The sequence below is a fragment of the Podarcis filfolensis genome, assembly GCF_964270895.1.
Source record: "Podarcis filfolensis genome assembly, chromosome: Z".
Lineage (NCBI taxonomy): Eukaryota > Metazoa > Chordata > Lepidosauria > Squamata > Lacertidae > Podarcis > Podarcis filfolensis.
The window spans coordinates 26017640-26041658 of NC_139617.1; the positions used below are offsets into that span (position 1 = coordinate 26017640).

A 24019-nucleotide genomic window follows, 5' to 3' on the forward strand; every position below is an offset into this window, starting at 1 on the left:
TGAATATGGGTACTGATGAAACCATTTCTTCTGAAAATAACCTGGTTATCTTGTTTCCCTGTGAATAATTAGCTTCAAAGAGGTGGATAGGTGGATATGCTTAGATAAACTTTGAAGGTTATAAAGAGCCATCATGAAAGAAAGGAAGGAAGGAAGAAAGAAATCTGGTGCAAAGGCGAGCCCATTGCAAGGATGACAGGTGTGCTGTTAAGTTTGGTGTTGACTTCCTTATACTTGCTTCAAGCTTCAGACAGCATCGACATTCAGCCAGATCTTGATGTTCAAAAGGTAACAGCTCTTGTGCCTTACAAATGCCAGTTTTGCAGGACTGTGGCAACAAGATAAGTGTTCAATTTCTCCTTTTACTGCAACAGTTCAAGGCGTCAAGTCAATAGCGAGGCAATAATTTGGCACTGCCATTTGGGGGCCTTGAATTTTGGGGCACAATGCCCACCTGCCTTTGGCTGCTTGCCTGAAAGTAGAGGAATGATCAGGTAGAATCAGAATCAGAAGAATTTTTATTTGCATCAGTCACTAGTCATAGCAATAAAATAAAATAAAATGTACTGAAGAAAGAGGTAAAAACTTAACTATACAAAATACATTTTGGAGGTTTACATCAATAATCAAATAATAGATCTTATTCTAATTGCCCCCGCTAAAAACCTTGCAGTTTTTGCTGTCATCTTAATCATCTAAAAGAAAGGACACAGTTGCAATGGTTAAGCGACCAGACATAGACAATAATAGAGGAATAATAACCTCAGTCCTCAAATCATTATAAATAGAATGCAAGTACATGAGCCACTGACTCAATACTGCCTTCTCCACCTGGACATAACCATTTTTCGAGTGGAATTTTTTGAAATTGACCCTCAAGTACAGTCGTAGACAGTATATTCAATCTTGCGAAAGTGAAAGCATGTCTGTATTTTGGAATTGTTAAATTTTGCAAAATAGGGTGCCAAAATGTCACGGTGGAAAATAATCATACCATGGATAAAATGTCCTTATTGTGGCCAAATTATTCAGTCGCCCGATATTATATTAAATTATTTGCTTTACTGAAGCCCAGTGTTAATAACTCTTCTCTTCTCTTCTCTTCTCTTCTCTTCTCTTCTCTTCTCTTCTCTTCTCTCTGCTACGCAACCACACCATAATGTCAGAAGGAGATGCTTCTACATGGCATCTTCCTCCACATCATTGCACAGTAATCTTTATTGCTTTTCAAATAACACACAACTGAAACAAAGCAAAACCTATCTATAATGTGAAGGGTAAAAGTGCTGTGATGCAGAAGAGTAGAAACACAGTTTTACACTTTTCACATATTTTTTCTGGGAAGAGAAAAAGACCACATTTCCACTAAATGTAAACTGTGTGATAGAAAGAGGGAGGGTCACTGAAATTGTGGTGCTGTGTGTGTATGTGTGCTGGACACACACACAAGAGAGATAGAGAGAGAGAGAGATTAGTGGATAAGTGACACGCAGTGGCCCTTACCAACCTCTGGTTGGAGAGCTGTAAAAATTCCCTTTATTGCCATGGCTGAAAAATACATAAATCCTAAAACAGGCCACCACATCAGTGACACCATTTTCCCTTTGCACAGAGGATCCAAGAAGGTCATAAGCTATGTGAGAGAGTTCTGTTTGTATCCTCTGATTCTTCCAAGCTAAGGTATTTTACACTAGTCGAGGTGCCTTAAGGAAGGGGGGGGGGAAACAGAGTGGGCATTGCTGCCTGGAGTGATGCAAGTGGAAAGATGATCATTTCCCTGGATGCATTTCTGAAAAAAACACACTATACCAACTTCTTTTTCTAGTTGGCTGGAAGATGGACTCTCGTTGCACTGGTGCTAGATAGAGGTGAACTAACGCATTACAGCAGACATCTTATTACAGTGGAACCTGAAAACAATGGAGAAATGGTTTATGTAGCAGAGGCTTATCAGTAAGTTCTCTTGGATTACTTTGATCACTACCTTTCTTTGTGCTTCAAGATTCATGAATACAGTTTTTGAAGTGGGGTAATCACTAAAATTCTAGAGTCTTGACAGCTGCAATTCTGCAAGTTTGTAGGGACAGAATATTATGCAAGAAGATATGTTCATGCACCTTCCTCCCACCCCTGAATCCTTCTCTTTACATTTTGATGGCAAAATGTTTTCTGTGTGGGGTTCCCCATTAGCCATCACAGTTTCCAGAACTCTATTCCCCAGGCAGCTACTTGTGTTGCCCATCATGTTGGGCAAGGAATCAATACCTGGAGAGTTGCAGACCCCCCCCCCATGACCCTCCAGGTCAGAGGATGTGATGTTGCTGGAGTTGTCAGGCTCAGAACACATACTTTCTAGGCTGTCCTTCTCACCTCCTTCCTGTAAGAGCAAGCAGATGCAGAATAGGGCAACAGGCCTTTAGATAATGTACAGTACACTGTCTGTTGGCTCCACACCTTCTCAAGAGCTATCAGACCAGCCTGTCATAATAAGGCCTCAGAAGGCATCAGCATGCTGCTGGGGTAATATCTGATTCTGAGAGAACTCTGCGCAAACATGCCAAAGAAAAGTTCTCCAGGGCCCTGCCCAGCAATTTCCCACATTGGATTGGACTTATTGACTCATCACTTGAAATGTAAGTGCTCTGGACTCTCACGCTCTACCAGACACCCAACCCCCAAGAACTGAGCCCAAAAGTAGCAAGAACACTCAAGAGCATTCCATTTGCTGTGGAACCATCTCAGAGCTTCATAGTCAAGAAACACCTGGTGCCCTCTAGATCAGTGGTTTTTTTAAAAATAATATTTATTACTTTTAAAGATTACAGAAAAGGAAAAGAAAAAGAAAAAAGACAGAAGAGAAAAAACAAAAACAGAAAAAAAACAATACAATACAATGTATAAACAATACAAAACACAACCTAAACATATTTAAACTAAACTAAACAAAACCCTAACCCACCTTAACCCTAAACAAAACAATACAATAACCATTTAAAAATATATATCACACCTTTTCCATACACTATCTTTTCATTCTCTTGTTTCCTCGACTTCCTCTCACCTCCCTTTCTGTATTCCACTTCTATTAATTGTTTCAGCAAATCCTTTCCATCTTTCTCTATTTTCTGTCATATTATAAATATCTTAACATATTTTTTATCATTAAAATTAAAATACTTATATATGCTTAACTCCTTATAACATTTCTGCTAAGGCCATAAAATTTCTTTCCACCATTTTTATATCATTCATTAATTTTACAGTATTTCTATATATAAACTTTAAATTCTCTAATCTTCTTCCACCATCTCCTCTCCCTGGTTTCGGATTCTGCCAGTCCTTTCCGTCAATTCCAAATATCAACCTGGAGATCTTATGTCCGAGGCTCTTAACTCTTTTCCAGGTCCCTTCTGCAGGTCTTCTTCATATTCTTTAATGCCAAAGAGCAGATCTTGGGAAGACTCCAACCTAACAATGCTTTTATTCCTTCCAGGCAGGTCAGGCAAATTTCCATAGTTGAAGCTGAGGTCTATAAGATGTTTCATGACATGTTTCAAAATTCCTCCAAATCCAAAGGCCCCCAGAACTCGAATCTCCTCCAGACCCAAGTCCATGTCCCAAAAGTCAGTCGATCCCTGCATAGAGGGATCTTTCCAACTTTCCTTCTTCCATTCAAGCCGGGATCCAATCCTCAAAATCTGGCTTTTTCTAGATTCAATCATAGAAGGCCTCAACTTGTAATCCTCAGTTTGCTTCTGTAAGACTGAGGATCCCGCTTGTATTACTTTAGGCTGAACAACCACAGCTTCCTCTTTCTCCTCCACAATTTGTCCTGCCAGAGTAGGTTCTTGTACCAAATCCTGAATTATTTCTGTGTTGGTACTCACTTTTTGACTCCAATTAGTCACTTTTTGATCCAAGTTGTCAATTTTAAAAGACATGTCATCCGTCTTCTTATGAAGCTGTTCCAGGAAGTAGCTTATCTTGCATAATACCGTCACAATGGCTTCTCCTGTCAACATTTTCAGTGGTCCAAGGTCAGTCTCTGGTTCTCACAATTACTTATCTTGCAGCTGGTGATTCCCCAGTTGCACTCCTGTGACAGTTTCAAAGACTCCCTCTAGAGGGAAACAGTCTCCACTTGTATCAATCCTTTCAGACACAATTCAAGCCATAATAATAGTTTCAATTTCCAGTTACTTTTCCTCCTTTTTAAACGCAGAAGAGGACAATGGAAACAGTATCTTTCTCTTATTTAACTAGCTGTCAAAAATGTTTTGTTCACAGTCAATGAACTCTCCCAAAACTTCACTCTTTCTGGCAGCCCTTACCAGGTTCGGAGCAGTGGTAATTTGGTTTTTCACTCTCTCCTGCAGGCTAGCTAAGTCCAAAATTTCCCCCCTCTTCTCCTGCTTCCAAGGGGGGTTCTGTAGTTTTGACTGATGAAAATTTAATCCTTTGCCAAAAGCTTTCAAAGACTTTAGCTTATAACGTCTTTGCTTCAATCTATTTACAAAAGGGGAAGGCGGACTTCCTGTTTAAGACCTTCCCCGTTTCGGTGCCAAATTAAGGTATTTAAAGATCCAATTTTCCGTTCTACTCATGGGTAGTTGTTTAAAATCCAATTGTCCACAGGAAAAAGTCAGTGCTCTCCGGCAACAGCAATGCGGCTTCACTCCATGAAAGAAGCAGTCAGTTCGAAGCACCACGCCACTCACCCCACGTCGCTCCGGATCCCCGAAACCGGGTTTCCCCATGAGTAGGGGAGGCGCAAAAGGTGCCAGCCGAATCCCAGGTTCACAAGCTTCTCCCGCTTGTGATTTCAATGGGTCTCCGCCTTCGCCGTGGCGGTCAGACCCTGCTTTTCACGGAGCAAGTTCCTCCCGATCGGAGGAGCTCTGCCATTGCCGGAGGTGCCAACCCGGAAGTTAGATCAGTGGTTTTCAACCTTGGGTCCCCAGATGTTTTTGGCCTACAACTCCCATGATCCCTAGCTCACAGGACCAGCGGTCAGGGAGGATGGGAGTTGTAGGCCAAAAACACCTGGGGACCCAAGGTTGAGAAAGGCTGCTCTAGATGTTTTGGACTACAGTCCCTATCAACCCCAACCAGTCCAGTCATGTTCTTATTAGTTTCTGTATCATGCAGCCATACCGGCTGGGGCTAGTGATGTTTAGTCTAGAACATTGGGAGGGCACTGGATTGGCAAGGATTTCCCTACATAGACTCACAAGATTCCCTAGGCCAGAATTTCAGTTGGTTCAGGCATGGATGGGGTGGGAGGATGTTTCCTGCTGCAGACACTTTTCTGATCTTATATATTTTTTCCCCCTGCCAGAGATAATGAATGCAAAGAGGTAGTGAATCGATTGATTCCGGGTGAGAAGCCTGGAATATATACAAAAGGTAACTTCAAGTGGCTCATTCCTCCCTTAGGCTGGAGGGAATTTATAATATTTTACCCACCTCCATGGGAAACCTATCTGTTCTCAAACCACCTCTGCTCTCTCTACCTCCCTCCCCACCAGTTAGGGCTTCCTAATGGGGGCTTAATATTGCAACTCGGTCCTTGAGATAATCACAGATAGGTTGTTGGCAAGATACTTTTTAAACTTTGGATTCCTCTGAGAAGTGATAAATACGGATTCAGTGAGGGGAGGGGATATGGGTTGTCAGCATTTTGATTCCAGTAACATTTTGAGGATGCTGCAAAAAGTGATAAAACGTTTAAAAACTAAAACCAAACCAAACATGACATGATGAAGTCTTTGCCCATATACAGGGGGTGGTGGTGGTGGTGGTAGTAGAATCAGTTCTTCATGGGACCGTCCTACTCCAAAGAATATAAGGTAGGAGAGGCATCCAGCGCAGCTAGACATCTTGAATGCCCTTCTTGAGGCCCATGCTTTAAATGGCTGCCTCTGGACATTCAAATGGGTAAGGTTATTTATTGTATTACACTATTTAAATGAACATAGTTCAACACAGTTTTGAAAAATCAAATGAGGCTATGCCATTTTGTTCTTCTGAAGCATGAAACAACGTAGTCAAGGAGATCGCAGTTATTCATGTATATTATTCATCTTGCATGCAGTCTTGTTTTGCCTACTTTTAAATAACTTCTTGTACAATTTTCATTGTTTAGAGGGTTCCTGTACAACCCCCCCCCCCCGCTTCTGGTACTTTTCTCCTTTGTTTTGGAAGAGTTAGCTGGGCAACATACAAATGTCCTTACTTGTTTTTCACTTGGGCATAGGACTTATTTGGTGTAAACATGCATATACTTGAGTGCAGTGTGTTCAGTGAGTCTAACTACATACTAGAAAAATGTTGTAAACTGTTTTGCTATTTGCTTTATAAAATTGTAATATACAATTTTTATGAATAAATAAATAAATAGGTGTTCATATGGTTAAAATGAGCATATAAAATAACTTGTTGGGAATTGAACTGAGTAAGTTCTTTTTATATTTCTGTTTTCGAGCTTTAAGACTCCCTCATAAGCTTTAATTGTGCCAAAGGGTTTGCATTAATTGGGGATTAGATTTAACTCATAAGGTTTCTGTTTAGTCAAAAGGCTACATACCTATCAGATCTAGCAACTGTACAGGGAAAAGCGATATATGCACCCTTAAAGGATATTTTTTGTGGTTCTTTTTCACATCTAGGGCAGAACACCTTATATTTCGTGAAAGCAGATTACAGCAGATATCACATGGTTTTCGTTGACACATCAGTAATGAAGGCCCTTCATCTTTATAGTATGTGCCATTGTGGATGGGGGCGGGGAGTGCACTGGTGTGTGTGTTTGCAAGGAGTGTGTGCTATTGGTTGTGTCAGGTATACCTGCCAACTAAAAATATAAAAATACAGTGGTTATTTTTCTTTAGACCCACCAGAAATGTTCCACTCACTGAAGTGCAATCTGAACTGGAAATGAAGTTGTTGGGAAGAGGAAAATATGTCTCTTTCTTCATTTCCACTCAAATCATCTCCTCCCAAGTTCTTCTTTAGAAAGAAAAATGGCAGCATTTGGTTTTGTAACATTCATTTGAATGAAGTGTATGAGCTAAAATCTAAGAAAATGGAACTTGCTTGAAGTCGTGGTGCTAATGCAGTGCTTCAGCTAGTACTGCTCATTAGCCCTCATTGTTACAAAACATTCTCCATAGTTCAGTTGGTTAGAGTGTGGTGATGATAATGCCAAGGTTGTAGGTTTGATTCCTGTATGGGACAGCTGCATATTCCTGCATTGCAGGCGGTAGGACTAGATGATCCCCAGGGTCCCTTCCAACCTGACAGTTCTATGATTCTATGACCTCTGGAGAAAAATGACATGGAGAACATAGCCAAAGTTTTTGAGCAGATCCAGGACTTAAGATGGACTGAGCATCATCTTGAATCAATGTGAACTGTAGAGGCTTGGACACTGCTGCATTATAAAAGAACTTTAGATCACTTTTATCAAATTCTGAATATTCAGCAGCATAATACATTATATGAATTGGCTTCATGCACGAGCAGAAGCCATTCATAAACTATATGCCACTGAAGATTTTATGAATTAAAATGCATCTGACCTGTTTTCAGAAATATGTCTGCTCCACACTATCTGCATCACCTGGATTTCAAGGTTGTGAGCAACCCTTTGTATTTTAGTGCTGTGGTACAGTTAGCATTTGAAAGATATATTCAGCCAGCACAGCTAGATATTTTAGAACAGATTTATGCACTATTATACATTGTGTCTGCATTGTTATGGTAGGTTAAATGGTACTTTCTATTGGCCTGTTCCCCTTTTAAGGCTGTCCATGTTCCCCTTTTAAAGCTGTCCATCCTTTTGGTGGACGCGGGTGGTGCTGTGGGTTAAACCACAGAGCCTAGGGCTTGCTGATCAGAAGGTTGGTGGTTCGAATCCCTGTGACGGGATGAGCTCCCATTATTCGGTCCCAGATCCTGCCAACCTAGCAGTTTGAGAGCACGAAGTGCATATAGAGAAATAGGTACCGTTCCGGTGGGAAGGTAAATGGCATTTCCGTGTGCTGCTCTGGTTCGTCAGAAGTGGCTTAATACTAGTCACAACAATGAATGATTGGTTTCAGGATTATGCAGGTTTTGTGTACTCAAACCAAGGTTATAACAGATTAACATTGCAGGATAAATAACCTAAATGGCTTTCTGTGAGCTTTGTTCAGAAAGTTGCATGTTATGAAGCTCACTAGATTCTCACTAAGTTTGTTAAATATTTATTAATCTTTCACTCAATCATGATAGCAGCAAATAAGGCTTTATCTTATACCTCTTTAACTATGTGCTCCCATCCCAAAATATGTCTGTTCCTTCCCCCTCTCTTTCCTCATCCTAATTCTTAATGTGACATCTTTTTGGGGTCTGAAGCTAGGGAACCAGAACCATCAGCTGACATAATAGACATATACAAGACTGTCGCCAAATCCCTGGATTTGCCAGCGGACAAGATTATCTATCTACACAGATCTGGTAAGAGTAGTTGTCATCTTATGACCTATTATTTCTCAATTTGGGGTAAATAATGGTGAAGTTTCTCTTTCTTTCTTTCTTTCTTTCTTTCTTTCTTTCTCTCTCTCTCTCTCTCTCTCTCTCTCTCTCTGTGTGTTCCTTCCTTCCTTCCTTCCTTCCTTCCTTCCTTCCTTCCTTCCTTCTCTTTCTAAAAATGGCACACAAATTAGATTAAGTTAAGGAACATTGCATTAAACAACATATGTAAAAAAAGCCAAACAGCCAAATAAAAGAAAGGCAGATAAAAATATATACAGTATTTTAAAAATCTTCAATTGCATCAGCCATCACCTGATCAAGAGTAGTATGTCTAATGGAACAGGTGAATCCAAATAGCCCTGACAGAAGCAACTGGTGATGGATCCAGGGAAATCTGTCCAGCAGGGCATTCCACAGTCAGGCTACTTGAATATAAAAGACCCGCCTCCTTTACCTCAATCAGGCATCTGACTGAGGTAGATCAGAAAGCAGAGGTGAGGCCATTGATCTGATCAAGCACAAACAGCTTCACGGGAAGTGCATCTCTCAATATATCCTGGTCCCAGGCTGTAGCGTTTGTTATGTTAGTTTCTCTCAGCAGTGTAAGCTGTGTTGGCTCTAGGGTGTTTTCTGGGGAAGGGAGGCTTGAGCAACATGCTCTCTATGTGCTCCCCTTCCTAAATGGGCCTACCTCTTCTGCACCATTGGTCCTGCTGCTCATTTGCTTGCCTCTCGCTCTGGATCCAATCAGCACTACCTCCTAGAATGAGCGTGGCGGAGGTGTGCAATGGAGGTTGTCTTTCTTCTCCTTGCTCCTTTTGCTACTCACCCACTTGCAGAGTGCAGGTGAAAAGCCAGCAGCAGAACCGGCAAAGTCTTACAATGGGCCTCCTACTCCTGTGTGGGCTTCAGCAGTGGTACCAACCCTGCCTGTGAATTAATGGGGAAAGGGTTGCTGGTTCTTTTAAGCCAACTTTCCTTGTACAGAAAGAGCACCTAAAATGATCAAATGGCTACAGCACCTTCCCTACAAGGAAAGAGTATGAAGGAATCAGCATGTATATTAGCGCTGAGGTGTCCATACAGCTAGAGTGTCCCTATTAGCTAGTTACCAGGTTTCTGCTCCCTGGTCCCAATTCCACATCTTCCTATGAGACATTATCTTTTTTCTTCCACAGCTCCATGCCCGGATGCATGAGTTAAATCCTGGAACCTGGGGTTGTGTGTGACTGCAAATATGGCTCAAATTTGTAAAACCATCCCATTTGGAAAGAAAATCAACTGGATCACATCCCTAGAGATGTAACAAAATGGTGTATCAATGCCACTGTCAGTCATTTAATTGTATTGAAAACCCATCAAAACCAATTAAAACCATCAAAGACAGAAATGTGTTCAATTTTATTTTAATCTATTTATTTTTAATTGGCAAATTTATATGCCGTCTTTCATGACACTGCAAGACAGTTAACAGAATCACAATTGCAAAAATGCACGATATGTAAAATGCAAAAAAGGAGAGAAAAAGCAAGTTGTCATTATAGCTTGAATAATATATATATATATTTTTAAAAAAATAATCTTAAAGGAATTCTCAGTTCTTTGTGGTTTCTCTGCAGTCAGTCACACAAAAGTGGGTGTGGCCAGAGGCAAAAGTGGCCAGAGCATCTTTGTATTGAAGGGCCATAGCTCTTGCCTTCTATGCAGAGGACCTGGGTGTCACCCCAGCTTCTTCTGGGGAGGAAAAAACTCAAACATGCGGCAGAGTTCCCAAAAATAGACCAGAGGCAATTGTACTTCATCCAGCAGAGCTTTTACTTGCTACTGAAGGCAAATGAACATAATGGTCACTAATCCAGTACATTCAGGACTGGCACAGTCCATAAAAAATCCAGTTGCAGTACTTACAATAAAACTTACAAAAACTTATAACAAGACTATAACAAGACTAAAACTTAACAACACTACAGCATACAGAAAACAGAACGCTGGAAGAAAACAAAAGAGAGGGAGAGAGAGAGAAAGTGAGTGAGACTCAGGCTCCTCCTGGTCTTACTACTATAATCAGCACAATCTTGACAAAGATAACAGAACCAGTTTAAGCCAACTGTAGCTCAGCTCCCCAGCAGAAATAACCCAAACAAAAACCTTATTCCTGTTTCCTTCACATAGAAAGAAAACTTTCTTTCACAAAGAGAAGAAACCTTCTAGAACCCTCTTGAAACTAATCAGAATAGGAAAGACCTCTACACATCAGATCAATACTTTCTGTATTAAGAAATGCAAAGTGACAGTGCAGTCACTGGGTATCTCCTGGTAGGGCTGGGAATGCCCCCTGCCTTAAATTCTAGAGATGAATCCATGAAGAAAGTTCCAAGCTTCATGGACCTAGTGGTCTGATTCAGCATAAGTCGCTTCCTAGGCTATATTCCAGCCATGCAAAAGTCAGAAAACATTATCTCTATACCTAGGAGTTATTTTTCAATACAATTTGGGGTGGAAAGCTCACATTCAACACCTACTTAATAAGGCCAAAACCTTGTCATATGCGCTCCTCCGATTCTTCTTTTCGGACGGAGCTTTGCATGTTCCCTCGGCCCTAAAGGTGTTCAAGGCAAAAGTGGTTGCCGTGCTTGCTTATGCTGCCCCGCTCTGGGCCGTGATGACAGATCTTGCTCCCCTTGAGACTCTGCAAAGCCAATTCCTACGTCGGCTCCTAATGCTCCCCCTGTGCGTAAGCAACGCAGCCATGCGACTGGAATTGAAGGTCGCATCCCTAGAAACTTGCCTGTGGAAGCAAGTCTTCAATTACTGGTTATCATTGTGGCATAGATTACCAAACCATTACCTTGCCCAATGCTTATGGCGAGATGAATTCTCTAGCCTTTGGACTAGTAGATTTCATGCCAAACTCCTGAGTTATGGAATCTCTCCCTCAGATTCCCTAAAACTAGACCAAATCACTGCTCAGAGACTGATCCGCCAAAGACTGGATGACATCGATTTACAGCGAAATTATACGCTGGGGGAAGGTGTTTGTTCGCCCCAGAACATTGGTATCACTTTAACTTACTGCGTTCCATCATACCTCTCCTCCCTTTCGACTGTTGCACATAGACTGGCCTTCACCAAAGCGAGGTTTAACGTTTTTCCCTCCAATGTCCTGAGACATAGGTTCTCAAAGGGCCAAGCCCCCGCCGTGTGCGAATGTGATAAGGTGACGCCGGAGTCGCTCCAGCACATTATGTTCACTTGCCCCTTGTTTAATGTGCTACGGGCAAACTTGTTGGGATCAATCATACAGAAACTAGAGGGTACCCCACCAAAATTCCACCTTGCCCAAATCTTGCAGGACAAGGATACCCACACGACCCTGAAGGTGGCTAGGTTCCTAGTTGCTGTCCTTTCCCAAAAGCGACGCCAAGGAGCTCTACAAGCTAATTAAGGCGTAGTATGCCTTTCCATTTTATAGTATTTTATTGTTATAGTGGTGTTTTAGCGATTGCTTTTTTTTCTCCTTACGGCACAAGCTGTTATTTATGTGTGTTTTTACCTGTATGGGCCTATGGCCGTAATAAATGATATTCTAAGCTTCCTAGGCTATATTCCAGCCATGCAAAAGTCAGAAAACATTATCTCTATCCAAGATACCTAAAATGATCAAAAGGCTAGAGCACCTTCCCTAAAAGTTGATCTCCTATTGAGACAGACAGACTGCCATTGCAGAGATGTGCCACTTCCCCTCATCTTGTTATCACCTTTACCATTGTGTTTTGAGTCTGGATCTTCAGACCACCAAAAACGCTGAATTAAGCTGCAATCCAGCCAAGCAGAGGTTTAAGGTTCACACACACACAGACACACACTACTTCTTCATCCAGGCAATTAAGAGGCAATATCACCATTTGATAATACATTCCAGCCATGCAAAAGCACTTGAAAAGAGTGGGAATTAGGACCATTAACAAGTCTGGTTGGGGATGTGGCACTGCCTGGGGAGAGTTTCAATGGAGCCCTGCACCTGAAGTTCCACATCAATGGCACCACCTCCATTTATGCAAGCTGTTTTTTCTAAAATAATGCCATTCTCATATACGTTTGATGCACACCATCTGCTTATATATGCATTTCCATACATATTGTTTGGATGGAGAACTGCTGTTCCACCATCTATTGTTCTCTAATGGTGATCGTGGGGGAGAGTCCCACACCTTGGTGCATGTTACCTAGCAACCAGCACCACATAGTACAAGACATTTTGGTCAATACTGGGTGGAGCATCTATTTTCACTGGCAGCTGGGCAGTCAGTAGCTCCTGTCTTTTTAGTGGCAAAGGAGCCTAATGAAGTCTCTGGGGAACAATGCTGTAAAATGTCCACTCACTGGGCCTTACATGTTACTGTTGCTATACTGGCTGTTTTATATATTGATTTTGGCAGCTCTGGCGCCTGAAGAAGGATCAGGAAGCATATTGCTGAGCAATCTCAAAGAGTGAAACACCAGGAATGAACAAAAAGCAGCATGTGAAACAATTCTTATTTTGTGCATTTTGCTGTATAACAGAGCTTCTGTTAATGGGGGAAGCCCTCATCTACTCAATAACTAAGCTGAAGAAGGAGCCTCTGTGATCATTAATGAGATAAAAATAAAAACAGAGAGCTGAGTGTTGTGATTTTTTGATATTTTTTTTTAAAGAGACAAGAAGAGAAAGAGAACTAATTTGGTTGCTCTGAAAGGTTGTTTGTTCTACTGATGCTCCAGCTCCCAGATTCCCATACAGTCAATGCTGGGGAAAGAACATCATGGCCGCCTGTTTTTCATTCCTTACCTCTAAATATTCAATTATATCTATTATATTCCTTAGGTTATCTTTCATCTGTCTTCCTGGAAGAAATCCTTATTGATCTTGATGAATTATTTCTAGCAAGGTGCCTTTCATTCTGTTAGCTAGTATATTTGCAAATAATTTATAATCCTTGTTTAATAATGAAATTGGTCTGTAATTTTAACCTCCTCCAAGTCTGTTCCTTGCTTTGGAATTAAAGGCCTCTTTCCAAGTTTTTGGTATTCGTCCTGCATTTATAATTTGATTAATAACATTCTGTAGTGGTTGAATTAGATAATTTTGCAATTCTTTAAATAATATTTCGCTGTTAATCCTTCTGGCCCCAGTGCTTTACCTATTTTTGCTTGTTTAATGGCATCTGAGAGCTCTGTGATATTAATAGGTGCATTTAATATTGTTAATTTTTCATTTGGAATTTTTGGCACTTTGTCTTAAATATCTTTCAGTTTCTGCTTTCTTTTCTAGTCCTGCTCGGGATAAATCTGTAAAATATTTTATAAATTGTTTCCTAATTTCTTTCGGATTATCTGTTACTTTCCCTTCATAATAAATAATCACATTATTTCTTTTCCTTTTATTTATTTGCAAATAAACAAATCAATTAAAATACTTCCAGCCTGCCCATCGGAAGTGACACGTTGGTCAGTCCAGGTGGAGGGTTCCACTTAGATCAAATAGGGCGACCCCTGCAGGGACCGCTGTCTGGGGGAGCACCATTGGCCCTGGCCCTGCCTGACCACTCCCCCCTGGATCCCTTTAGCAGGATACCCCAGTGTTTGGAGGGGCAGGCGGAGACTACAACCACCCCTCCATCCAAGATAAAGGATTGCCCCGATGTCCAACCACCAATTGAGGAAAATGCTTACTGCCAAACCACTTACATCTGCATCCAAGCCTGATAACTGCTACAATGTCTGCTAACCTAATATCGTTTCCTGTGGAGGAAAGGTGCATGCCATCAGGCCTAAACAGAGTCTCTTCCAAGAATTTAATATTGGGGTGCTGAATCACCCAGCCACCCCACTGCAATATGCGGCACCTAATTGCACAGTTAGGGATGTGGGTGGCGCTGTGGGTTAAACCACAGAGCCTAGGACTTGCTGATCAGAAGGTCGGTGGTTCGAATCCCCGCGACAGGGTGAGCTCCCGTTGCTCGGTCCCTGCTCCTGCCAACCTGGCAGTTCGAAAGCACGTCAAAGTGCAAGTAGATAAATAGGTACCGCTCCGGCGGGAAGGTAAACGGCGTTCCGTGCGCTGCTCTGGTTTGCCAGAAGTGGCTTAGTCATGCTGGCCACATGACCCAGAAGCTGTACGCCAGCTCCCTTGGCCAATAAAGCGAGATGAGCGCTGCAACCCCAGAGTCGGCCACGACTGGACCTAATGGTCAGGGGTCCCTTTACCTTTAATTGCACAGTTGATTCCCACTGGGTCAGGGTTGCGCCATTGATGCCACTCAAGCATATTGGACCAGCCAAGGCATATGGTGGAGTACAAGTTGTGCAGCATCTGCAAGTCTTTGATTATAGCCCACGTTAAGTCAATTCCCTTGCGTTGGCCCAAATCGTTTTCCCCCAAATGGATGATGAAGGTGTACGGGAGCCCTTGTGACTCGATTCTCGCCATGATCAAGCGCATAAACTCTTGCCATTTCATGCCGTGGCGGCCCAGCCGATGAATCCCATTGGGAGGCTGAGTGCAGCTCCCAAGCCAGTGGTGATGGAGTGCATCTGTGCCCAATGCACAATACTGTGCCCGCATATCCAAATGTTCTTGCTAGACGACCCTGGAATGAAATTAGGATAGAGTAGTGTGTAAGTTATTGTTTCTGACCACGTATATACCTCTTGTAGGCCTCCAACTGCCATCTGCCCATGGTCTTTATGTCCTCAGCAGAGGCACCCAAGCTCCAGGCAATAGTGGCTGCCCCAATTCTGAATGAATGCGTGGCAAACTGTTGCGCTTGCAGGCCGCACTCGGCAACTGCCTTACGCAAGACCCTAGACTAGAGAATTGATGCCTGACCGGGGGGGGGGGATCCATCTTCATGAATGAAAAGGGAGCCTTGAACATCGGGGGCACAGCTGCAGAAATCACCTATCATCCTTAACAGGGCATGGGCCAGCACTCCCAAATGTAGGGAGGCAGATGGCAGCACCCCTGGCTAGCTGGTCTGTTTTGGATGCCTGGATGTTAATGGACAAGGAGGATGGGGTAAGAGCAGAGGTCGGCAAACTATGGCTTGGGGGCCGGATGCAGCCCCCCAGGCTAATAAATCCAGCCTGCAGACGCTGCCACCCGCTTGGTCAGTCCCCGTGCGCTGTAGATGCCTCGCTGTGCAGGGACTGACTTCCGCATCACTGGCACAGCATCTGGGTGGGCAGTGACATTGCCGCAGCTTCGGATTGGCTGCAGGAAGTTCCTGCAGCCAATCCAAAGCCTTGTCGCCTGCGAGCTGAGGTAAAACCGGTGCAGCCATGGATAGAGAGGCTGGTTGGCAGGCGGTGGGTCTGGGCTGTGCCATGGGCATTGTGACGGGCGTGTTGCGGAGCTTCAGCCAGAGCTTGGTGCGCCTGGCTCCTGGCTCGGCGCTGCTGCTGGTGGCGCGCTTGGTGGCCGCACTGGAGCAGCTGGAGGGCGAGCTGCACACCGCCTGCCCAGTGCTCCACGTGCGTGGCCTGCTTGCTGACCTGGCCTCAGACAACAGGCAGCAGCGCGTGGTGCACGCCATCTGGGAGCTCCGTGGTTATGGGCCAATGGAGCTACTGCTGCTCGTCAACAACGCCAGTGAACGGGCGCTGCCAAGACATGCTCCTGAGCACGTGCAGAGTGCATTCCTCCTCCAAGTCTGGAGGCATCTGTGGGACCGGTTTGCAGGGTATTTATATTTTTAAAAATATAGTCCGGCCCCCCACAAGGTCTGAGGGACTGTGGACCGGCCCCCTGATAAAAAAGTTTCCTGACCCCTGGGTAACAGCAATATCACATAGCTCCAGACTACTCTGTCTTGCCTGGCCCGGTCTGTTTTGCTCACAGACACATTCCCCCACTCTTAGTGCTCCAAAGAATGCCACAGAATATGCTGCCCTGAAGAGCCTATGCTAAGGTTACCAGATTTTTTTCAATGAATCCGGGGACACTTTTCAACTTCCTACTATATAGATGGATTTTGTCAGGGGACTGATTTGTAAATCCAGGGACTGTCCCCGGGAAATGGGGATGTCTGGTAACCTTAGCCTATACTCAAAGCGGGAACAGCAAATAGCCGGCAGCTTTTTCCAAATCTGCTTTAGAATGTCAAAAGTTATAGGTTGTGTTTGTCAGGAGCTGGGAGGTTAAGTCTATGCCATCCTTCCAAAGCCTTTTTAACCAAGAAACCTGAGCATGGATTGATGGAAAATAAACATTTTGAAAAGAAGGCTGTTCCTGCAGCTTGGACAGTTAAAGTCTTGGCTCCATTTCCTAGAAAAGGTGAGCGGACTTCTTCCATCATCCATGTGACAGCCCTTCAAATATTTGAAGCCGGCTATCATATCACCTCTCAGAACGTTGTATTGTGGAATAGAGTCTTTGGGAAGGAGGCAAGAGGTCTCAAGGCCTCTCTCAGAACCCTCCTTCCTCCTTTCCAAAGCCCAGCACCTCACTTATCCGGCTTTGGGAAGGTAGTGTGAGAGCTGGGAGCAGGGCATCAAATGTTGCAGAGGGCCACAAAAAAAGGCCTCAAGGGCTGCATGTGGCCCTTGTCCTGCGCATTGGACCACACTGCCCTACATGCAAGGGTGCTCAGCATTCCCATTACATTTGCATCAGGAGCTGCAGACCTTGGTATTTCTGCCTGTTCCAATGCAATGAAGGGGCTTTGTTTTGCTAGGAATGTATCATGAGGTTAAATTTAGTGCTGGTCATGCCACAAAGAAGAGGCAAAGAGAAGCCCACAGGGCTTTTTTTTTTTTTTTAATTGCCTTGCAATTATGCTGGATATCACATGAGAAGCAGATGTGGCTGGAGATACGTGAAGGTTGCTCAGAATTAGTACTGAGGGAATATGCAACCCTATCCGGGTTCTGTGGCTGATTTAATTTATGAGGATTCCAGAAAAACTGGTACCTGCTTTTCAAAGGTACTGAATGCTAACGGATGCCACTGGAAGCCACCAGTCTCTGCATTATTCTGTTTCCCTTTTATGAAATGCAAAGAACATGCCCACTTTTACAGGAGCACCATCAAACCTTTCTCATTTGTCTTCAGAAATAGCACATATTGGCTCTGTCTAAATCTCACTACTGAGCCAGATAGAAAGACAGGAAGCTGTGTTATACTGAACAAGACTACTGGCCCCTCTAGTTCAATCCTGCCTAAGCCATGGGTAGGGAATGTGGTGACCTCCACATGATGTTGGACTGCAGCTCTCATCATCCCTGATCATTGGGCATGCTGGCTATCCCTGGCTAAACTCTCTATACCCTCCAGCAGTTCTCCAGGGTTTCAGGGAGAAGCCTGTTTCTGTCCTACCTGAAGAGCTAGGCATCTTACCTCTTTGCCATGACTGGAACACAGGGCTTTTTTTTCCAGAGAGTGCTCACTGGAGCTCAGCTCCAATACCTCTCAGGTGAGTGCCATTGCCATTCTAAGGGAACAAGGGAGAAGTTTCTGGTGAGCTCCAGCACCTCTTTTTCTAGAAAAACAGCACTGCTGGAACACATATGTAACCAGTGTATGTGAGGGTAGTTGAAGTCACCCATTGCCACCACGGCAGTGACTGCAGTAATTTCCTTACAAGAGACCCTTTTCTAAAGTTATTGAACTCTAAAGTTATTACAGTGGTACCTCAGGTTAAGAACTTAATTCGTTCTGGAAGTCCATTCTTAAGCGGAAACTGTTCTTAACCTGAGGTACCACTTTAGCTAATGGGGCCTCCTGCTGCCGCCGCGCCACTGCCACATGATTTTTGTTCTCATCCTGAAGCAAAGTTCTTAACCCGAGGTACTATTTCTGGGTTAGTGGAGTCTGTAACCTGAAGCATGTGTAACCCGAGGTACCACTGTGCAAGAATGCTTCTTCTTTAGGGTGCTTTCCTGATTTCATTATACATCTCAAGAGCTGCCTGAGCATTTTGATCAAGGAGATGATAGCAACATCACCAGTCCTAAATTGCTCTTGAGGTGTAGTATAACAATATAGGAAAAAATAAAACATCCACATATATGAAGATAGTTAAAGCCATTGCATATTTAAAACTCCTTCTCTGCCATCTGCTGCCACTGACTCATCCCCTGTCCCACGGACTCCTCTGCCTCCCCAATTATATGAAAAAGGGGACCAAAAGGAGGGGGTGGGTGGGAGGCAGCAGCAGCAGTGGGGAGGGGGAGGTGGCAGTGGAGGAGGCTTTGGCATTGGGAGGGCAGAGGAGTCAGGGGTGATGGCGCAGGAAGTGGCGGAGGTCCTCATAGGCCCTGATCTGCTGCCTCTCCTTTCTTTCTCCAACCTGCCAAACTGATGCAATTGCTTTAGCTTGCCTTATCCAGGCTGGCCCTGGATGCAGGATGAGGAAGAGAATGGAAAGACCTGCCTTCCCAACTATTCAAGATCCAGAAAATAACACAAGGCTTGCTAGGTCAGGCCACCTCACCCAGCATTCTGTCCTCACAGCGACCAACTAGATGATTGTTTGAACCCCCACTTTATATTTTGTTTACTCACTGAATTTATACCCCACCTTTTTCTCAAAGGAGCTCAGTAGTCCATCCGCCCCCCCCCCCACTCCACATTTAATTCCCACAACCAGCCTGTGAGGTAGGTGAGGCTGAGGGGCAGTAACTGGCCCAATGTCACCTATTGGCTTCGTGACTGAGTGGGGATTTGCGACCCTGGTCACCCAGGTCCTGGTCCTAGTGGTATCTGACCACTGCATCACACTGTCTCTCATTTGTGCTACCTTGGATACAAGTCAGAGGGTGGCCTAAACAGAAATGCCAGGTAGATAATGGCAACATGAGATCCAGAGGTGTAGTAAAGGTCGAGAATGCAGTGAGGGAGCATGATGCTCTTATCACAAAGGTGATAGTAGAATCCACACCTGTTGAATCAGTTTCTGAGATGTGAGTCATTTCTTCCACCACCACCTACAAAGGGCCTACAAGGTGTTTTCTGAACATCTGGCAGCTAAGAGGCAGACTTAATATAAAAAACACACCAGGGGAGAAGCCTTCAAACTCTCTTAAACATGAAAAGGTTTACTCTCTGTAAGGGTTAGAACTACTAGAGAAAATATGTATAAAATGATGTACAGGTGGTATGTAACGCCCGTAAAATTGGAAAAAATATATAAAACTGGTGATAAATTATGTTGGCAGTGCAAGATCAAGGAGGGCGATTTCTATCATATGTGGTGGTTGTGTGAGCCTATCAAAAAATTCTGGGAATCTATTTACAATGAATTAAAAAAAATCCTCAAATATACCTTTATAAAAAAACCCGAAGCCTTTCTGCTGGGGATAATTGGGGAGGAAATCAAAGAGGAAGACCACACACTCTTTCAGTATGCGACAGTGGCTGCCAGAACTCTAATAGCGCAGAATTGGAAGACATCAAAAATCCCAACTATAAACGAATGGCAAACCAAACTATTTGATTATTTAGAACTGGCAAAAATGACACAGAAAATAAGAAATCAAAAAGACATAAAGTTTAATAAAGAATGGAATAAATTTATGACATATATGGAAACAGAGGTAAAAAAATCTAAAAATCACAGTAGGTATGACGTAACACTTGTGACGTAAAGAGTCTTTTGAGGAAAAGAAACTGCAGATAAAAAATCATATAATATATTCTGAAACCGAGATGAAGGGAAGTCAATTAATGTTGTGTGTTATTTAGTTATTTAGTTAATGTAAGTTAATTAGTTGGTGTTTTATGTTAGGAGATGTTTTTTCTTTTGTTTTTTTATTATTATTTCTTTTATTTATGTACTCCTTTTTTGTATGTATGTGTTATGTATGTTTATTTTTTCACCTGTTTTAATGTTGGATGTAGCAAAATGAATTAAAATCAATAAAAAAAAATAGAACTACTAGATTTTAAAGGGGTATGGCTCTCAGTTCTGGCATTGAATCACTAATTGGAAAGCTTTGAGCAGTAAGATCTCTAGAATTGCAAACAAAAAACAAAAAGAAACCCTGATAATTAAAGGTTACACACAGTCGGTATCTCTCAGCCTAAACTACCTCACAGGGTTGTTGTGAGGATGATCCAGCTCTTTGGAAGTAGGAGGGAAAGTAATAAATACCTGTTAGGTATTTTGGAAAGTTCTCTGCCTGTTATGCACTTAGACATATATTGAGATGTCATAACCAACTTTTTCAAGACGGCTCCTGAGACTTTTATTATTTTTAGAAGACAGTTGGATGCCATTTTTAATCAAAATGGTGGGCTGAACCTTTCAAAGGTATACTGATTTTAACCACTGATTTCACAACTTCATTGATTTTTCTTTTTCACAGAATTCCTGAGCAATACTGGGTATGAGGCTGCTAGTACTTAATGAAATCTGGTAGAACAGGATAAAATTATTTCAAAGCCTTTAAAGGAAAAGTATCATACATAGAATAAACAGATATAGAAGTACAGATCTAAGTCCTCCAGATACAATACTTGGGCACACACTAGTCTGTGTTTTAATGTCAGGTTTTTTATGGGGTTTGGATATAAAGGCATATTCAGAATTAAATCATATGGTATTAGCCAGAAATGACTCAACTGCTGGACAGGGAAGATTACTGTAAGCTTCATTCAGAGTTGTCTCAACCCATGACTCCTGGACAATTGGATAGTCAAAGGGCAGTCTGTGTCTGAAATGCTTCTGGCTTAGTTTTCCATCAAGTCTGGGTTGATATATGGGTCATACCGGAGGTCACAGGAAACCCAGTTGGTCTGAAACTAGTCCAAACCTGAAGATTCTGGTTGTTCTTTGCTAAGGCTTGTGGGATTCATTTACATCTAATAATAACAACCAGGAGATGAAAGAATATACAAACTGGGGAAGAAAGAGCACTCCATAAATTCATGTTAATTAATTTGCCCTGCTTTAACGTCCGTGTGACATTCCTGTGACACTGCCATATGCTGAAAGACTGAGTTTCAAAAATGCAAAATGCCCACAGATCTCATTGGTATGTGTTTATTTACTTACTTACTTACTTACTTACTTACTTACTTACTTATATCAAACATTTATATTCTGTAGTTTCTAAGCAGCATACAATGGTGTTAGTAAAGGAATGCAGTAAGAAAATATTACCTAAAACACATGCCAAAATAGACAAGTTTTCATGAAACAGCAGAGCTTTAACAGGAAGGGGGCATGTCTCATCTCATCTAGAAGGGAGTTCCACAAAACTGGGACCACAATGCACAACATACAGCTCCTTTAGCTGAGTGTCCAAGGCATGAGGAATTGCTAAGAGTGACTTTCCAGAAGATCTCAGTGATCAGGTAGGGATATTAGGAACCAGGCAGTCCTTAAGGTTTCCTGTACCCAAGTTGATAAGGGCGCTGAGAGTTCTTAGTGGGGGCCTGTTCCCCTAACAGAGCTGCAATTCCCGGAGTTCCCTTGGAAGTGGGATTGATTATGTACCCTCCAACATTTCTTTGATGAAAATAGGGATGTCCTGTTCTATCATCATCATCATCATTATACACCATTCATCTAACTGGGTTGCCCCAGCCACTCTGGGAGGCTTCCAGCATATATAAAAACATTGAACATTAAAAAACTTTCCTATACAGGGCTGCCTTCAGATGTCTTCTAAAGGTTGTGTAGTATAGTTACTTATCTCCTTGGCTCAGGGGTCATATAACTCCATACACTCCAACATTTCTCCAATCAAAATAGGGGTGTCCTAAGGAAAACTGGGACATTCCAGGATCAAATCAGAAACTGGGATGGCTTCTATAAATCTGGGGCCGTGCCTGGAAAATAGGGACACTTGGAGGGACTGTGATTATTTAACCACTCTGGTCCTAAGATGTTTGGGGCTTCAGACATCAAAGCAAGCACCTTAAATTGATTCCGGAAAACAACAGGGAACCAGTACAGCTGACAGATCTATGGCTACTGTCTATACCAGGAATCAGAGACCAGTATCCCTCCAGATTTTGTTGGACTCCCATTTGCCCTGCTGGTGAGGGCTTATAAAAGCTGGAGTCCAACAATGCATTGAGGAACACAGGTTCCTTACCCCTGTGTATGCCAGGTTTAGCTTCTGCTGTTAAGAATCTTCCTTGGTGACGTGAGGAATATGCGCCAGCTCTCTTTGGGGGCATCTGGGGGTGGTGGTCATCGGCACAAGGAGAGACTGAGGTTGCAAGCTGGGCAAAGATAATCAGCTGTGTTGTGTCTCTCCCAGCCTCAGCTCTGCCAAACGACGTCTCTTCTTGTTTACAACACAGCACTTGACCTGACGTATTTTACAGCTCTGAGGATGTAAGTGCCTCAAAGCCTTGTGATTCTCACTTGAGAGTAAGATTCTCAGCAGCAAAAGAAGCCTCCCAAACAAACATTTGAGGCTCTGATTTTGTGTGAGATTGTAAAACAAAACCATTGAAAGAGAAGAGCAAGAGAGGCCAAAGACCTGGAAGCTGCACAGATACCTCAGTGAATTGCAGCTATGCTGAAAGCTGTATTTGAAGGCGCAGAGTGCAGTGCCTGAGCCCTGCTCAGAAGGTGGGGAAATACATTAACAAAGCATAAAAAACAATTTGCAACAAACAGTGTGAGCATATGTATCTGGTTGCAATATTTGCAATCTCGTCAGCACTCTGCCAGATAAATGAGCGATGCCTGGGTTTCTTTTTTGTAGAACCCAATAAGGTTACAACTGTGACAGTGCAGTCTTTGGGGATACTTTCAGATGCCTATTTATTGCCATGGGATCAGTTAGTGCTCCTCATGCTCAACAGCCTTCTTGTACAAGTGATGGAGCTGATCTCAGGCATGGTGCTAAAGACATCAAGACTGTTATCTTACTTCTGGGTGGCAGTATTTGCACAAAAAAAATCAGATATCACAGGCAGTATTATCCTAACAGATCCAGCACTAGAGCTTTTAATTATTTGATCTCCTGATGACCCTCAGCTAAGCCAACCTGATCTGGTGGTTCTTCTGCTGGCAGCATCACAATTGGAGATAGCCAGTCACTGGAATTTGGCTGGACTTTCTATAAGAGGCTGTCTGGATAAAATATGGCATTGTCAGAAAGAGTAGCTTACCAGAATCATGTGGTTTGAGGAATAACTAAAAAAAGAGAAATTTGATGCAATATTCCGGCCTTTTATTTCTTATAACAAGGATAAGAATCACTTTCTGTAAACTGCTTTGAGTTTATTTGTTTAAAATCAAGCAGTGTATAAATTTTATGAAATGAAATAATTAAATAAAATAAGGACGGACATTTACTACAACCTTCAATTTGTCAGGTTAGACTGTGGAGGGTATATCTAAATAGCCAAAATTCTGCCTAAGAACTTTTGCTTATAAGAAGAAGAAGAGTTTGGATTTGATATCCCGCTTTATCAATACCCTAAGGAGTCTGAAAGCGGCTAACAATCTCCTTTCCCTTCCTCCCCCACAACAAACACTCTGTGAGGTGAGTGAGGCTA

The 24019-nt window shown here is 42.8% G+C and overlaps 1 protein-coding gene and 1 long non-coding RNA gene across 9 annotated transcripts in view; one reads left to right on the plus strand and one right to left on the minus strand.

Annotated features, from left to right (window-relative positions):
* The first annotated feature begins 132 nt into the window (after window positions 1–132).
* LOC310754320 (epididymal secretory protein 4-like) lies at window positions 133–9907 on the plus strand. Its single transcript, XM_083596166.1, has 6 exons — window positions 133–288; window positions 1826–1953; window positions 5339–5406; window positions 6669–6761; window positions 8398–8499; window positions 9696–9907. Exons 1-6 carry the CDS (start codon window positions 193–195, stop codon window positions 9713–9715), a joined length of 507 nt encoding a protein of 168 aa, XP_083452292.1. The 5' UTR covers window positions 133–192; the 3' UTR covers window positions 9716–9907.
* The window catches only part of LOC310754347, a 47950-nt gene continuing 32436 nt past the window's right edge, over window positions 8506–24019 (minus strand). For 2 of the 8 annotated variants that reach the window (XR_014543729.1, XR_014543731.1), the window contains 2 exons: window positions 17894–17987; window positions 10099–10341 (listed from right to left, as the gene is read on the minus strand). This is a non-coding gene — a long non-coding RNA (uncharacterized lncRNA). Of the gene's footprint in view, window positions 8687–8709; window positions 9448–10098; window positions 10506–14763; window positions 15147–17893; window positions 17988–24019 lie in introns of those variants that run through there. The other 6 variants (XR_014543730.1, XR_014543732.1, XR_014543733.1 and 3 more) reach the window with 4 other exon arrangements.

Bases quoted from the DNA above. Each gene is read 5' to 3' on its own strand.
- LOC310754320 (XM_083596166.1), top strand. From the start codon at position 193: ATGACAGGTGTGCTGTTAAGTTTGGTGTTGACTTCCTTATACTTGCTT. The intron at 289-1,825 runs GTAACAGCTCTT...TTCTTTTTCTAG, and splicing joins CAGATCTTGATGTTCAAAAG to TTGGCTGGAAGATGGACTCT. The intron at 1,954-5,338 runs GTAAGTTCTCTT...TCCCCCTGCCAG, and splicing joins TATGTAGCAGAGGCTTATCA to AGATAATGAATGCAAAGAGG.